General features: G+C 32.7%; 1 protein-coding gene across 1 annotated transcript in view; it reads right to left on the bottom strand.

Moving 5' to 3' along the window:
• Positions 1–240: 240 nt before the first annotated feature.
• Positions 241–16589, bottom strand: part of LOC129219048 (RIMS-binding protein 2-like) — a 147774-nt gene continuing 131425 nt past the window's right edge. Inside the window, exons 22-29 of the mRNA XM_054853367.1 lie at positions 13845–13937; positions 12550–12814; positions 11137–11163; positions 8835–9541; positions 7691–7857; positions 6033–6102; positions 5147–5362; positions 241–987 (exon numbers count right to left, since the gene is read on the bottom strand). Coding sequence (XP_054709342.1) covers positions 514–987; positions 5147–5362; positions 6033–6102; positions 7691–7857; positions 8835–9541; positions 11137–11163; positions 12550–12814; positions 13845–13937 — 2019 coding nt within the window. The 3' untranslated portion in view covers positions 241–513. The remainder of the gene's footprint in view (positions 988–5146; positions 5363–6032; positions 6103–7690; positions 7858–8834; positions 9542–11136; positions 11164–12549; positions 12815–13844; positions 13938–16589) is intronic.

Raw genomic sequence — 16589 nt, 5'->3', positions numbered from 1 at the left:
AACCATTTTGAAGTGACTCAATCACAGAGATAATTGGCAGTGGCGTCACCTCATAAAATTAAAAACTGTGATACTAAGTTTAAAACATTATAAATATTTAAGTTCAATATATAAAAACGTATAATTTAGTGCGTGTCAAAATAATTCTTAGCAAACTTACCCTTTTATCTCACACTATTAAACTGAACATTTCAGAAAAATTGAATATAATGCCGTTATCTTAACAAAACTGATTTTATTTTTAATGTATTTATATATTTTTTGAATACATAAATGGATTCTGTACAACAACACGTATGCTTAAGCAATATAAAATTTGTTTTCCTCATTTCTTTGATTTAGGAAGTTTCAGTGTTTGCTCAATTAAATAAATATTAAAACTATAGTAAACCGCAATAAAAAATGTAAAATATCAAAAATCAGCTATGTTTTTTTCATCAATGGTAAAGTTTCCTCAAGTTTTTAGATAATAAACATTTACTTTGTTTAAACTGTTTAGATAAAGATGACAGTTTAATTTTTCCTTGTAGCTTTAAACATGTCTTTGAACGATGAAAAGATGCCTCTCCTACTTTGCTTCGGCAGTGAACAATCCTGAATTATAATGTCTGGTGCAAATTTCATTCTCTGCTCTTCTAGAGACGAATCATAACTTCTTGGACAAGAAATGGGACTTCCTTGAAGGTCCAGGAATGTTGGTCGCTTACCAGTGCTGGTCGGATGGGTTTGGACCTGAATAAGCCTGTTGGTGGGCCATTCGTTGTCCTCGAGTGGGACCATGTGGTCCTCTACTTGTATGTTCTTTGTCAAACTCCCTCTCATCCCATAAAGATGAAGGGGGAGCATATCCTGAGGATGTTGGAATCCCTTTGTGTCCAGCATTAGGTCCATAGTGGGATTTATCAGCACTCCTCCCATGTCCTCTGTTGTGTGGTTCCTCGTGATCAGCTGCATTCTTGGCAAGGGAGTAACCCTCTCGAACTCCTCCTGCAAAGTGGAAAACTTCTACTCGTCATTTCGTTCAAAGCAGAAGGTAATTTATTTTACAAAGAGGCAATACATTTAAATCGACCTATTAGGAAAAAAAGTTCAAGAGATTTTAGTTGGGATATTAATTGAACAGTAGGTCAATAACTGCTGCAAAACTGATAATGTTTTATGGACTACACTACAAGATGATCCAGAGAGTTTCCCTTTTTAGAAGGTTAATAACGTAAAAAAGTAATGCAGTTAGCGTGTAAATGCTCTGCAAAAAATGAAGATTGTTATGATGTCAAAAAAGTTTTTACCTCATTTATTTTCAGTTTAAATTTTTATTATGTGTTTTTCTATTTCAGTTTTCTTTGAGAAAATTCTAGCAACGTATTGAAAGCAGTTTCAGTCTGTAACTAAAAGTGCTTTTCTGCTAAAAACTGATCAAATTATGACACGCATCATGTGTTTTTTGCAAGTTTTAATGTAGAAGGATCGACTTTTATTGGCTCATAGTCCCCTCTCCCCCTCCCCCCCAAAAGAAAGTATTTCTAAATTGCATTTTACTAATGGATATATATGAATATAATTTTTATGAAAATGATGATACATTTATCAATTAGTAACGTCAGAGGATCTAGGAATCATGTACAATAAATATTGACTTAATTTCGAAGCTTAAAGTACAGCTAGCAAATTACTTTTATAAATTAATTTTAATAACTATGTTCAATAATATCGAATGCTGCTAAATGAAAGTCTTCAATAACATATTTTGTAAAGTTTTATTTCAAAATAAAATTTAAAACATGATACCAAAATTACAAATTTATGACTTATCGGAGCATGTATATAATTTTTACATTGCATTTTATGGAGCTTAGTTAGACAACCAAAAATCCATTCGTACAGCTGAAACTGAGATGGTTCTTTTAAGATTTAGCGCTCTGATTCAGTTTAAAATCAGTTATACACTTTTATTTGGTCCTTGACCTTTTACTTTAGGGAGGAAGGAGTTTTGTATAAAATTTAATGGAAAAGTGACTTAAATGAAATCCTGATTGCTCAAATCATTCTTACATAATTCAAAATGTTAGAAATTACCTAGAGTCAACAATATTTATGAATTGCAATTGTTCTTTTCTCTCAAGAAAAGAACTGAAGTGTCACCGCGGAAATGTGGCACCTAAACAAGTTTTATAAAAGAGGAACTAATTCTAATTCTGTCATATTATAAGAAATATTTGTTACATTCTGAAAAGAAAGAACGCTTGTTAAATTTCAAATCACTTTTAAACAGAAAAGAAAAACTGTTAAAGCTATCAAAGATAGCAGAGAAAAACAACACTGTTAACAAATTCACTATCGGAAAAAATATGACAGTGTAGAGAACGATTCGAAATTTACGGTCTGCAACATTTATTTATTACATTATAATTTTTTTCAATTGAGATTGCGATCAATACCTTAAATGAAATTTAATTTTAAATTCAGATTTTGTTGGTAGAAGTAACGTTTCCTGGTAGAAGCTGGAAAAGTTTGTTCGTGTTCGTTATTATTATGAAGATAACGTAAGATAAAACTAGTAGAGTTTAGAGAAAATACAACAGAATAGTAAAAAACACTCTAGCTATCAATGTTTCGCTAAACTATTCATGTATAATTGTAACCTTTGCTGGTTATGCATTTTCATTGCTACTTTGCTGTTACGCTTCAATGTAATGCTACTGTTGTAAAAAACCAAGAAGACACATTTGAGCAATCTGTCATTATACGGTCGAAGAGATTGCACACATAGTAGGAGAGATCACTTTATATAATAACTACTCAATTAAATTGTTATCAACAATAATTATTCTTCAAACTTAATTATTTAAGGTGTTTGCAAATAAGCATTATTATAGTGGGTGTACACATTTTAACCTACTTATTAATGAATCAGAAAATGCACAATTTATTAAAAGGGAGCAGAAATGGCAAATTTAAGAAAAAATTAAAGAAACAAAACGAAGAACGCCAGAATATATAGAAAATTACACAAAGTTACTTTGTAATACGTTTAACTTAAAGTCACGCAATGCTGTTTCTATTTTTTTTTCTTTTTAACTGATCGAAGTTTTCCTTGTGCAGGCATCGTCGGGACGTTTCGCATTTCAGCAAGTCAAAATATTCGGCGTCTTTCCTTTTCGAGACTAGTGGACGACAAGAACATTTCTACTTACTGCCTTTTGGAGCAACCTTTTTACCTTTTGAAGCAACCTTTTTGTAAGCCAGGTTCATGGCTTAGTTAAACTCCTATCTCGTCGCAGTTCCAAATAAAGCAAAGTTTTGCAAAAAGTTGATTTTCCATCAATTTGATCAGAGCAGAGCAAAATATGTATAACCGAAGAAAACCAAACGTTTCCTGTACTTTACATTTCTCAATTGAACTTTTTTCTTCTACCTAGTGTTTCAGCAAAGTATGCATCAGAATCCTTTAATCACTTTTCTTTGGTGCAAATCCAGCTTGCTGAAGTTGCTAGGTGCTGAAGTTGCCTACTTTCAGTTTGTACCTACTTTCGGAAACTGAACACATTGTTTGCTTCAAGTCATTCTTCTTCAGCCTAGGACTCAAGGTGGATTCCTGAACATTGAATTGCCTATCTGCTCTATAGCAGATTTTTAATTTTCTTAGTAGGAACGCACCTTAATTAAAATGAACGTTTCTGAATTAAGACGTGATTCAATGCCATCTTCAGACTGTCTGATTAACAAGTGACTGGTCCTCGCCGCAGAGTTTTTCTCGCGATTTCATATGAAAATATCCGCCTTAGTAGAATACATTATCTGAGGTTAAGAGTCTTATTATGGCACCTGCACGTAATAATTCTACTTTTGATTAACGTCACTAACTCCTCTTTCAAACCGTATCCGCATAGAAATTCCAGAAACGGAGACGATTTGAGGAAGGAGCTAAGTATTTAATCCGAAGCAGAGTGCTGAAGGGCGCATCCAGCTCAATCTGGAAGATCGGCGGGGGGGGGGGGGGGGATTTAGCCAATAATTTGGGAGTTCTGAGGGGTAACCCTCCTGATTTTGCGAACAATGTAATTTTCAGTTGTGTTTGTACTTAGATTTTTTAATTTAAAAATGCATGGAATATAAAATTCCTGTCTCCCCCCCCCTTTCCTGCGAAAATTCTGAAACGACGGGTTTGGGGAAGGCATTTTTTTAAATTTAAACCTTTTCTTTGTGTATGTAACTATGGGGAGCTTGTCGTGTGTAAGAACCAGGGACAGATGCGGTGGGGGAGGAAGGTCATGCTCAAGAATATGGTTTTGGGATCTTAAACTTTTCGGGGCTGCTTGGGTGTCGATAAAAAAAATTAAAAAAAAAAAAAAAAAACTGAATCGGGCAAACATAATTTTAAAAATGACTGTAATCACTTATCACTCATGAAGTATTTGAACATACTGTGTATAATGTATTTGAAGGGATATTCGATATCTATAGACACTGTATGCAGAAAAATATCATTAAAGCTTGATTTTAAATAATATCTTGTAAAACAAAATCTATGTAATGCCTCTAAAAGATGACAGAACATCAGTTAATCAATTTTCTGAAACTTCATGTTTGCTTTTTGTTTTATTTTAAATATTTTCTATTTTGGAAGAGGAGGGGGAGGGGGTGCCCTCCAATTATCTCTTTCTGGATACGTCCATAATAATGCTGTCTTTCTTTTTGGAATAGGGCCTTTTCTGAGTTTCAAAAGATTTTTGCGGTAGCTGCATGGAAATGAATTGCGTCTAATCCTGACTGCGAACGGTTAGAGCTAAAATTTATCATTTGAGCATCCAATTTCATTTTTTTTTGCCTTTTCGCACATTTAGTTATATATAAAATTGTTCATTATTTAAATACCCAAACTTTCAATAACAATAAAAAAGTAGGCATAACTTTACTCGTCATAAGATGAATTAGTTGTATTAACCGGAATTTTCCCATAAAAAACAGATTAATATACTCTTCATGTAGCACAGACATTAGAAAAACCGAAAGAAAACTGATGAAGAAAACAATATAGTATGAAATGCTACGTTCTACGAAGCAAATAGCGATCTACAACATGCATTCTTTGTCCACACACACTTTTATGGATCAGTCATTCAAAATAACTTTAAATCTACTTCACATTCCACTGACAGTCTGCCCGGCCTAAATAGCTCCGCCCCTGACCTTTGGGCCTGCTCATAGAATGCCGCTTCTCATCTTCATCCATAGGCACTTCGCGCAGGAAATTCGAGGGAACAAGCCCCTTGACGCCGTTCAATTCTCCCATGTAGAAACCATCTTCATCAACGTCCCCTATCACATAGATGACATCCCCTACACTGAAAGAGAGTTCCATCTGTAAAAAGAAAAAAAAAAAGATTTCTTAAAAGGCAATTCATTTTTATGCTGTTACTTATGTGCATATATAAGTTTGATTTCCTCCCGTATTTGATGTTAATTATTTGCTGAAATGGAGGAAAAACGAATGAGTGTGTTAAAAATGTCAAAAACTGGTTATACGCTAGTGTAAAAATAAACGAGTAGAGGGGTACACCGTCCTCACGCAAAAGCAAAATAAGAGAGCAAAAATAATTGGGAGCTATGCATTTCGCAAAAGGCCTATTAAAAGAACTCTCGATTTTTTTTGTTAAAAAGGAAAGAGACGTAATTAAACTACTCAGATAAATATAATTGAGAGCAGGATACATACTCTCATTATAAAATAAATTTGAAAAATTCTATTAAAATGAAACTACCAGTATTCCGAGGTAAGTAATGTTATATCAACAAGAATCTACTTCAAAAGGGTTTTGAAATTTTTGCAACTTCGATCTTTGTTCGTACGAGGCAAAGTAAAGATGATTTTGGATTGGATCTTGAACGTTTTAATTGTTTTTATGTCCAAAATATTATACAAATATTGAAAATGAATTCAAAAAATAATTGCTTTACAAACCGACAAGTTATTAATCAATGTACAAATTGACAGATTAAAATGAGTGTGTGAATAAATTAAAGCTACTTACTTCTGCGTCAACATTAGGCGAGATTTCCTGAGGATCATAATCATAAATGGCTACCATCTTTTTTATACGTCTGGTCTGCCAGTCCAGATCTCTGTCTTCTGCAATACAGAAACGATTAAGACATAAAATATAATACACTAAAATATTTTAATTCATTTATTGATAGTAGCCATTATTGCTTCTATGATTGCAATGATTTGATAATTTTTTTAAAAAGTTAGAGTCTAATTTAATACTGTGTGGGAGATACAGGGAAAATATTTGTATAGAGTGATTGTTGTAGACAGTTGGAAAAAACGAAACTTTGATTTTGCCCAAACGAAAATCTTCTGCAATAATTTGGACCTAAGAATGATCTTTGAAGGAAGCTTTTATTTTGAAAAAATATTTATAGGAGTTACAGTAAGTTCCAATTTTGCAGGGACATTTCGCAATTTTTACATAAAATATTATATAATACACTAAAATATTTTAATTCATTTGTTGATAATAGCCATTATTACCACTATGATTGCAATGGTTTGATATTTTTTTTTAAAGTTAGAGTCGAATATAATACTGTATGAGAGATACAAGGAAAATATTTGTATAGAGTGATTGTTGCAGACAGTTGGAAAAAATGAAACTTGAATTTTGCCCAAACCAAAATCTTTTGCAATAGTTTGGATCTAAGAATGATCTTTGAAGGCAGCTTTCATTTTCAGAAAAAAATATTTTTAGGAGTAAGCTCCAATTTTCCAGGGACATTTCGCATTTTTTTTTTTTACATTGTGAAGTGCTTTAAAACAACAATATTTGTGAAGAACGTAGTTAAAAATAGATTTCGATTTCTTACTTAGATGAAGAGGAAAGAGGTCTGTTTAAATTGTGCTAAATGGTTAATGAACATAAACAAGTCTTGATTACCATAAAAATTCATATAGTTAAGTTTAACATAAGAAACAATTTGCACCATTATTATAAAATTGAAATGGTTTCTTTCTCCTGGAGGATTGCACCGTTAACACTTAACCTTCCGGTAGTACTTTAATTTGTTTTTTCTCTCATTATTGGTAACCGGCAGGAGACGAAGTAATATGTTTTCGACATTAATGTTAATAAAAGCAATACTAAACTGCGGAAATTATGAGTAAAGAAAAAAACCAGATGCAATGCCGTATGTGTATAGCGTTAAAAAGAAAAGAAAAAGAATTAAACTTAGACAGGGGAGTTTGTTTTGAATTTTATCACACCAAAAACATCACTAGGAACTTGATTCAATTGAATTTACTAGAATTTTTAATCAGTGAATTGACTTCAGAACAAGAGTTATATTTCGCTTAACCGAATAATGAACTCAAAGATGATTCCTTTTGCGAATATGATAGATTTTTGTTTCAATGTTTCTTCACATTCCCTGAAAATTTAAGTAAAATATATTAATTTTCCTAGAAAAAAGTACAACTTCACGATTACTCATAATTTTCTCGACCCTACATTTAAATTTTCTGTGGAAAAAACGGACGAATAAGTGTTCCGAACCAAACGCCTAATTTTAGCATTCAGAAAAGAAATACAAAACGTATTTATTAAAAAAAAAATGAATGACAATAAGATTGAACATATCAGACTTATAATAATCAAGACTTTAAAAAAAACTGATAAAAAATGTTTTGAACCTACCCCCAATCATGTGTCCCAGAGTCCGCGGCCTTGTTAAATTATCATTATAGTAGACAGCATCCGGTTCAACCTGGACTTCCGAAACCATATTTCCAGGAACAAGGCCGACTCGACCATTGGACTCACCTCTGTAGAACCCATCAGGATCTTTGTCACCATAGATCTGATAAAGGAATGCTAGAAGTTATGTTTCATATAGAAATATACAAATATTTTCAAAGTTTTTCTAGCACTATTTCTTGCTTTTGGTTTTATTCAATAAAAGCTGGGGTTAATGTGCGTCTCGGAAAAACTGAGTCTAATTTATTAATTTACAAATATATACATGAGTGCACAGTTCTTTACAGTACATATTACGAACAAAGTTGTTAGTATTTTTATAGGTCTATAATTCACTAGATTTTCTTACATTTTTCGGCCACATGTTTATTGTTAATTATTATTATTTTCGGATAATTATAAAAAATATCATTGCTCTTATTATTTCAGAACATGCAGCATTTTCTAAGTAAATGGTTAGATCGAGAATCACAAATTTTTTTTCCAAATTATAATTTAATAATAATTTATCAAACATGCTCTTTGACGTTAAACGTATCAGTAATTCAATAATCCACGACAAAAAAAAAAAAAAAAAAAAAAAAAACCCTGAAAAAGGATTTAAAACAGGGTTGGATTCGTTGAAATTGGAATTTTTCGTCGCAATTGGGTTCGTTGAAAATCTAAGATTTGGCGTGAGCAATTTCTTGCTATGTAATTTTTTTGACTCACAATATGTAATGACTAAAACGTTTTCTCTAGTTTTGGCATAGGAATGCATTTTGTTTTCACGATTCAGAGTTTCAAGTTTATCCGTCTTTTAAAGAACTTGTATCATTAATTTTTATTTCGTATAATAGTATTTTTAAACTCTGAGTATATCTTGATATTAATTAAAACAAGGTGTCATTTACATGATAGAAAACGTGAAAAAGTATTTTTTAAAATAATCTAAGTTGTAAAAACATACATCAAAACTAATTGAGAACGTAGGTGGTAGCATCACATGTTCAGAGTAAAACGAAGAACCGTGATGGTAAACTATGAGATATATGAAACTTAAATTTGATTTTGATCTTTAAAATAAAGCTTCAGATTTACCTTAATCATCTGACCTTCTGTAAAAGGTAATTCTTCATCCGCTGCGTCTGGATTAGGTGACATTGTTTGCGGATCGTAATCAAAGAGGGCCACAAAAAATCTCACCCTGTTGTCTCCTACATCAGATCCGTGGCTTGCAAAAGAATCATAATTGCCTTGGTCTTCGTACCTACTCAAAGGGTCGTGCAAATCCGATAATTTCCTGTTGCTTTGCGTTGGCGCATTACTCAAACTCCCAGAGCTTCTTCTTTTGCTGTAATAACTATGGTTAGGCTCCCGATCTTGTGGTTGCTGGCCACTTCTTGAGGCAACATGAGCAGGTGAGTGATTCCTTGATGCACTCCTTCGATTTTGGTCCGGAATATTGTGCGATTGCTGAGCAGCCCTCGGTCTTCCTAGTGGCGGTTGATTTGGAATTGGTGGCTGGGTTCTTCCCACCACAGGCTCTTGTGATTGCCGGCGTGGCAAAGATCTCTCTCGTTGTGGGTGCTGTGAATGATGATGTTGAGTTTGTGGTCCCCTGTGTGATCGTGTGTTTGGTGAGTGGTGAGAATCTGGTTCTGTTCGTGATGGTCTTTGTTGGGAAGATGGAGCAGAATAGCCCTCCGGTGATGATGGTCGCTGGCTGGTCCTCTTTCTAGGATCGTACTCATCATCTGAAAACCCAGTTTCGCACTCATCAACAGCCGTGCTGTCTTTAGTTATTTCTGTAAAATGAACATAAAAGTCATATTTTGCCACGCATCTTGTCATTTTAAATGCATGAAGCAGAAGCATTACTGACACTTTCTGATGGAGCACGTAGCAGTAGTTACTAGTCAAAAGCTTTTTTTTTTAAAAAATCTTTACCAAAATTTTTAATTATAAAATTAAAACCGCATCTAAACTGTCATTTTTCTATAAGTAAGTTTTCAGAACTGTACTTTAGAAATAAATCTCTTGAATACTAAGCCTAAAAATCATTCAATTTGTAGGTACTCTTTCGGGGAGTCGAGCAAAAGCTGATGTTTTTGCGATATAGATGAGTATTCAGCCATGGGCAGGTAAGCGGCAGTATTTGCAGAAATGAGTTTGCAAGATATTTGAAGAAATGTGCGTTGGATTCAATACTAACAATAGGCAAATGTTAGAAACAGGCGTTTTTTTCACACCTTTTTTTCAGCGGAAACTAAATAAGCAAGATTGTACTAAAAAGCTAACGTACAATAGATGACAAAAATGCCAAAAACTGAAAAGTGAAAAATTTGCAGTTACTGCCCTTTACCTGCCCAGGGTAGTACTTAATGCAATATTTCTAATACAATTAAAATAATAAATTAAGCTTTTCATAAACCATTGGTTTGATTATTGAAATTTGAAGATTATTCTTTGCAGACTTTTAGGCTCATATCTGCTAACAAAACAGTTATTGCAGTTAATATGCATTAAGAAAAAAAAATGACACGTTTGAAAATAATATAAGAAAGAACGATACCTCAATTTAGATTTTATTTCATCAGTTTAAGATCAAAGATTATAATGTTAAATATTAATAAAGCATCAAGCAAAAATGCATTCGGACATGTAAATGCTTTCAAAATCCTTTAAGATAAACGTTGAAGTTACAGGCTTCGCTTTGGTTGGAAGGAAATTCATCCTTGTAACTTAAGTTGAGTTTTATAAGCAAGATTAAAATAAGTAAGACTTTAGCAATAGTGAACGATACAGTGGAACTTTAATATGTGTTAAACGTATATGAGGAAAATTCTGAATGTTTGATTTAAAAAAACATCAAGTTGAAAAAAAAAGTATTTCGTGCGAAAGCATGATACAAATAAAATATTCAAAATAATGGAAAATGAGCTACAAACTAGAATGTATCAAGTTTTTTACTGAATTTAAAAAGTGGCTTTCATGATATCTATGTTTACAGAAAGTTATCCACATCAAAAATAAAATGAAACACATCTTATTAAAAGTTCAGTTTCATATTTCAAAAATACACAGCGACACAATTTCACATGCTTACTTGTTCAGGAATTGGTATACTTACAGGGCACATGCTACAATGCATAGCTTTTCATGCATGATTTTTTTTATCATCAGAAGTATGTTTCCATACTAAAAATGTTTTAAGAGAAAATCATTACATACTTTAAGTCAGGGAAGATTGATCAATTGTTCTACATTATTCTAGATCTTAATTAGATGTATACAATGACAAACAGCTAACTTTGCTACAGACATTTAGCTCTAAGTTTCCACGACATGCTTCTTTTCAATCACTAACATCTCACAAATGCAATTCGTTGTACATACTTACTATAACTAAGACAGCCATCCTTGACAGCTACATTTAAAAGATATTAACTCCATATCAGCATTTAGGTTACAATTTTATTCAAAATGAGTACTTTTACTAAACATTTAAGTGTCAAAGAATTGTTATTTTTCAGAAATGTATATTACACATATTTTATTTAGAACTGTACGCGTCATAATAAAATATTGTAAAATATCTTTTAAATGCAGAGCATACGATGCATATTCTCATTAATGTATCTTGAGCGGCACTATATACGATGTAAAGCAAGAAAAGCAAGTCATTTTGAAAGATATAAATGGAGAAGTAAAAATATATTAATTTTTTTTTCAGTATTTAACTCAAATAAGTCCTTTTAACTGAACATTTATGTGTTGTAAAGCGAATTTTTCAGAAATTACCATAGCTCATATCTTATTTAGAACTAATCACTTCCAGTTAAAGAAAAAATGTGTAGAATATTTTAAATACAGAACATAAGATGAACAATACTAAGTTTCAAATCTTGAGAGGTACTTTATACGTTTTTCAGAAAGAAGAGCGAGCCATTTTGAAAGATATAAAATGAGAATTTAAAATATATTAATTTTCTTTTTGCATTGAACCCAAATAAGTCCTTTTAACTAAGCATTTATGTGCTGCTTGCTACTTTAGGCATTTGTATTCTCGTAAACACTAGAATTTCTTCTAAACTTGACTTCTCATACATGATAGATAAATTGATACTTGACTTCGACATCAGTAAAGCAGATCAGTATGCCTGTTATTTGGTATTTATTTAATGGGTATGTAAAAATAAGGAGTTTTTTGTTTTCTTTTCCTTCGATGTGAGTGTACTGTTCCACCATCGACTGGACAGAAAGGTACGCATTCGGCTCTTTGCTTGGAACTTCTAGCTATGTTTTTCCTTTCAGAAAGACTGAATACATAAAATCAATTTGGTAACTTTAGAAAAGTAGTATCGTACCAAACGGATTGAGAACATCTTTTCTCCCCGCTAGACTGATTCATTTGGTTTTGCATTTCCTTCCCGCTTCGTTTCATAAGAGTTGTAAAATGGTTTTTTCCATCGTGACAATCATTTCTAAACGTTTATAAAGCGTTTAAATGTTACGTGCACTACCTGAGTGGCCAATTTTTCGCACGAAAATGGTCAGACGATAAGTGTAAAAATGAAATCATTATATTTGTGTAATAAATTAGCATAAGTAAGCGCGAGCAACTGTATCAAAGAAGTAAATAAAGAAAACACTTGTTGAGTATATATAGCATTCCTAACAAATTTTTTAATTCGCCTAAGTTCCCTGATGTGCTTTAGGAGCCTACTGATAATAATCATTAGTTGCCAGTTTGGTACCCATGTCGCAGCTTGCATGATACCGCGCATTAAAACACTTGTAGAAACTTTATTACCTATTGAAGGAATGCTAGTTCTTGAGGAAGGATAAATCTCTTTATCACTAAGATTTTCATCGGGATCTAGAACAATCTGTCCTGAGGAATTTCTGTGCTCCCGGCGATTTCGATGCTCCGTTGTACCATTGCGTTCAACGGCAGTACTAGCACGACTGGTATATGATTGGTCTTTCCAGCCTTGACGTCTTTGGCTAGTCATTTGCTGTGTTGGTGGATTTTGATTCATTCTTCGGACGGTGTGAGAGGGCTTTGAATGGTAATCCTGAAATTTATTGAAAAAGAAGCTTATGAGTCAGTAAATATTTTTGTAATTTTAAAGTAAATATTACAAATGAGTAAAAACACAGAAAAAAGGTTTGATGCTTGGTAATTTTATATTCCTGAAAGGTGCTAAATTGACTAGGACCAGTCTAGCTGGGCCCAGAGCCTGTTGCTGGTCGTCACTTTTGTATTTGTATTTGTGCTGATAAAAATTACCACAGAACAAGATACAAAATCACCAAGACACTCAAACCAGATGAGTATGATAGACAGCCTTAAATGTTTAGTGACACAGGTAAAATCATATAAAATCATACGGATAAATTCATGAAAAAATCAAATAAAAATATGATGTTTTTTACCACTTGTATACAGAAAACGTTTCGATATTTTCAGTCTTGTAAGATATCTATGCTCAATAAAATGTGTTTCTTGAAATTTAATAGGGTTGTTTGGGGATATCTCGACCTCTGGGAAGGTCTGTATTCTTGCATCTCGTATGTAAACCGCGGCATTGGAATGACCTAAGAGTATTCCGCATCCCTTTTGGTTGAAAGAGTTGAAAATTTGAGAATTATGCAAGAAAATAATGTTGTACATTAAAGTGTTTGAATATTAGAAAGCCTAAATTATAAGATTGGTATTGACATCAATAGTCAAAGTCGTCAACGGCTTTGGTTTTTGGCGGTTCTCAGGTTTCAAAACGTGTTAATCGCCAGTTAGAGGCAAGTCCTACCATCGTTATACAAATGTGTAATTCGTTGATATTTCGACTTTGGGTAAGAGGGAGGTCTCGACATGAAGAATTCTCGAGGGTTACTGTAAAATAACAGTTATTGAACTTCATACTCTTTCAGGCTTGCATTAAGACACCTGTTCAAATATTTTTTACTCAATTTTTATTTTAATTTTAACATTTAAAAAAGCGCGTTGCGACGAAATACACTTTTGTAATTCTTGCTGTAGTTTTACTAGAAAGGGGAAGATTAAAGTATTTATTTATTTATTTATTTATTTATTTATTTGCTCACCTGAGGTTCTATTCTTTCTTTCTCTGTTTCATCAATCTGAATATCATCAGACTCGTTAATGCTTTCCGCTTTACAAAGCATTTTCGGTTTGCACTGAAACAACACAAATTAATGTTAGTTTTAATTGCGAGAGATAGGACACATTTCTCATTACTTAGCTCTGAAAAATATGGACCCTAAAAGTGTCTTGTGTACATAAAAGTTGGATAAATACTATTTATTGGATGACGGGACGAAGCATTTTGATTTTTATCATAATTTAAGGCGTTTCATATCAGTTGTTAAGGGAATTAACTGGACATTTTTAAAAACATTTTTGACGCACTGAAAGTAATAGCAAATGGAATTAAAATTTATTTATAGCTTATGACGGTTTCAATTAACACATTTACCGTTAAATGTTCAACTTTTTATCGCAAAAGTTTAAACAGTCTGACAAAAGCAATTTTTCCGTTCACAAATATGAGACTTTAAAGGATACTCTATTGTAGTTATGAATGAAATTGCATTAATGTACGAAAAACATGTTTCAGTTTCTTACTGCTCTTCAGAAAAAAAAAATGAATGACGCTTCCAATAAAACAGTTGATATTATATATACAGGGTGGTCATAATTAAAGTTACCCTGTTTAGACCCGTCTAGTGACCGTTCTACGCTCGGATTCCGATGAAACTTGGAATACATATTAAAAAGACCATGGGGAGCAGGATTATGCAATAAAAAATAGTTCAAAAATCGACGATAGGGGCGCTCTACGCACGTAAAATATCCGGCAACAACAATGTTGTGGATGAACAGTCACTGCATCCCGATTACCATATGGTGTGGTTTCACCGGTGATTTCATCCTCGGTCCCTATTTCTTTGAGGAGACCCCGCCCCTAGGTACTAAAAGGTGTTCCGTCACAAGTCCCCGATATTGCGCACTTTTTGAGCAGCAAGTCATTCCTGCTTTCCAACAACCAGCGTGTTTGGACTCAACTGTCTTTATACAAGATGGTGCACCCCCTCACATTGCTCGTCCAGTAAATGCACTGCTTCGCTTGCATTTCGGTGATGACAATTTCTAGGCATTTTCCTACAGCTTGGCCCCCGCGATCGCTGGACCTAAATTCCTGTGACTTCTGGTTGTTGGGCTTCCTGAAAGATCGGGTCTATGGTGGGAGCATACGGACGGTGCCTGAATTAAAGGATAGCATAAGGCGCCATGCTCATGCTATTGAAAGGGAAACCCTTCGTGCAACTGTGGTTCACGCTATAACACGTTTTGAACACGTGATTGACGCAGATGAAATGTTCATTGAACAAATTCTGTAAATAAAATCGATTTTGTGTCACGCAGTCTACGCATTATTTGATTCATGCGCCCTTTTCTACCCTTGTGGTAGATTTTTTAACTATTTTTTTTATTACATAATCCAAATCCCCATGGTCTATATAATCTTTATTCCAAGTTTCATCGAAATCCGATGCTCAGAACGGTCACTAAAGGGGTCTAAACAGGGTAACTTTAATTATAACCACCCTGTATATATATATATATATATATATATATATATATATATATATATATATATATATATATATATATATATATATATATATATATATATATATATATATATATATATATATATATATTAGAAAAATATTTTACTTGTACTCCACTTAAAATTTACTGAAAATTGTAAAGCAAGGAAGAAATAAATAGTATCAAATCCTTTACAGGAAATTTGAGTTTTAGAAGAAAAAAATTCGTTAAAAGGTGAAAGAATAATATTTTGGAAAATAATGTAAATTTCTTATTAGAAGCTATTAGAGCTCGGTTTATTGATTACATGTATATGATTAATACATCTCATTATAGGTATTGATTAGAGTCACATCATCATTTTAAAACGCATAAGAGGGGGGAAAAAATCTTTTACCAAAATATATTTCAGTAAAAAAAATGGTGTTTTCTTTAAAAAATCATATTTCACGTTTTCTTTTTTATTGCTTAATTTCTGAAGAATATAAATCACGTCTATACATAGAATTAAAGAAAAGAAAAACATTCATCTGATAACATTTTGGATGATATTTGTCTGTTAGTATTATTTGAAAGTGCATCGGTTCTTCTGATCAAAGAAAAAAAAATCTCATGCATTTTAAAATATCGACAGTTCGATACGTTATCGAAATAAATAAAAATTTCATTGTGCTCCCGAGAAAATGTAGTTATCGAAATATTTTTTTTTCTGTGGCTAAACACAAGCACAGCAATTTCCTCATTCAGCTTTTATCTCTCATTTCTTGGTTTCTTTTTGGATGGTTTAGAGAGATGGTAGATAATTAATATGGTTTAAATTCTTCCCCATGGGAAAAATGTAAACCTTAGTTTCATTCAGTAAAAGTGACTTAGAATTTGCTCAGGTCTCTTTTGTACATAACGAGGTTATGAAGTAGGGTCTGGTGGGGTAAAGTGGTCATAAAATCGTAGGTTTTTAACTTTGGTGGATAGTAAATACAACAAATTATTCAAGCACTTCAACTTTTTTTGTTGATATTTTACATTGCATTATTAAAGAACACAGTACATTGAAGTTTAGAAAAAAAAATATTGATTTAATTAGTTTTACAACACTTTCTTTTACCTTTGCATTTATGACCACTTTACCCCATGGGATGGGGGAAAGTGGTCATAGCATGGGGATGGGGTAAAGTGGTCATAGTTAAAAATAAATGCAAAGCCATATTAAATAA

The sequence above is a fragment of the Uloborus diversus genome, chromosome 3 (assembly GCF_026930045.1).
Source record: "Uloborus diversus isolate 005 chromosome 3, Udiv.v.3.1, whole genome shotgun sequence".
In the NCBI taxonomy this organism is placed as follows: domain Eukaryota; kingdom Metazoa; phylum Arthropoda; class Arachnida; order Araneae; family Uloboridae; genus Uloborus; species Uloborus diversus.
Note: the sequence above shows the minus strand (reverse complement) of the source record. Positions and strands in the feature narration are given on the sequence as shown.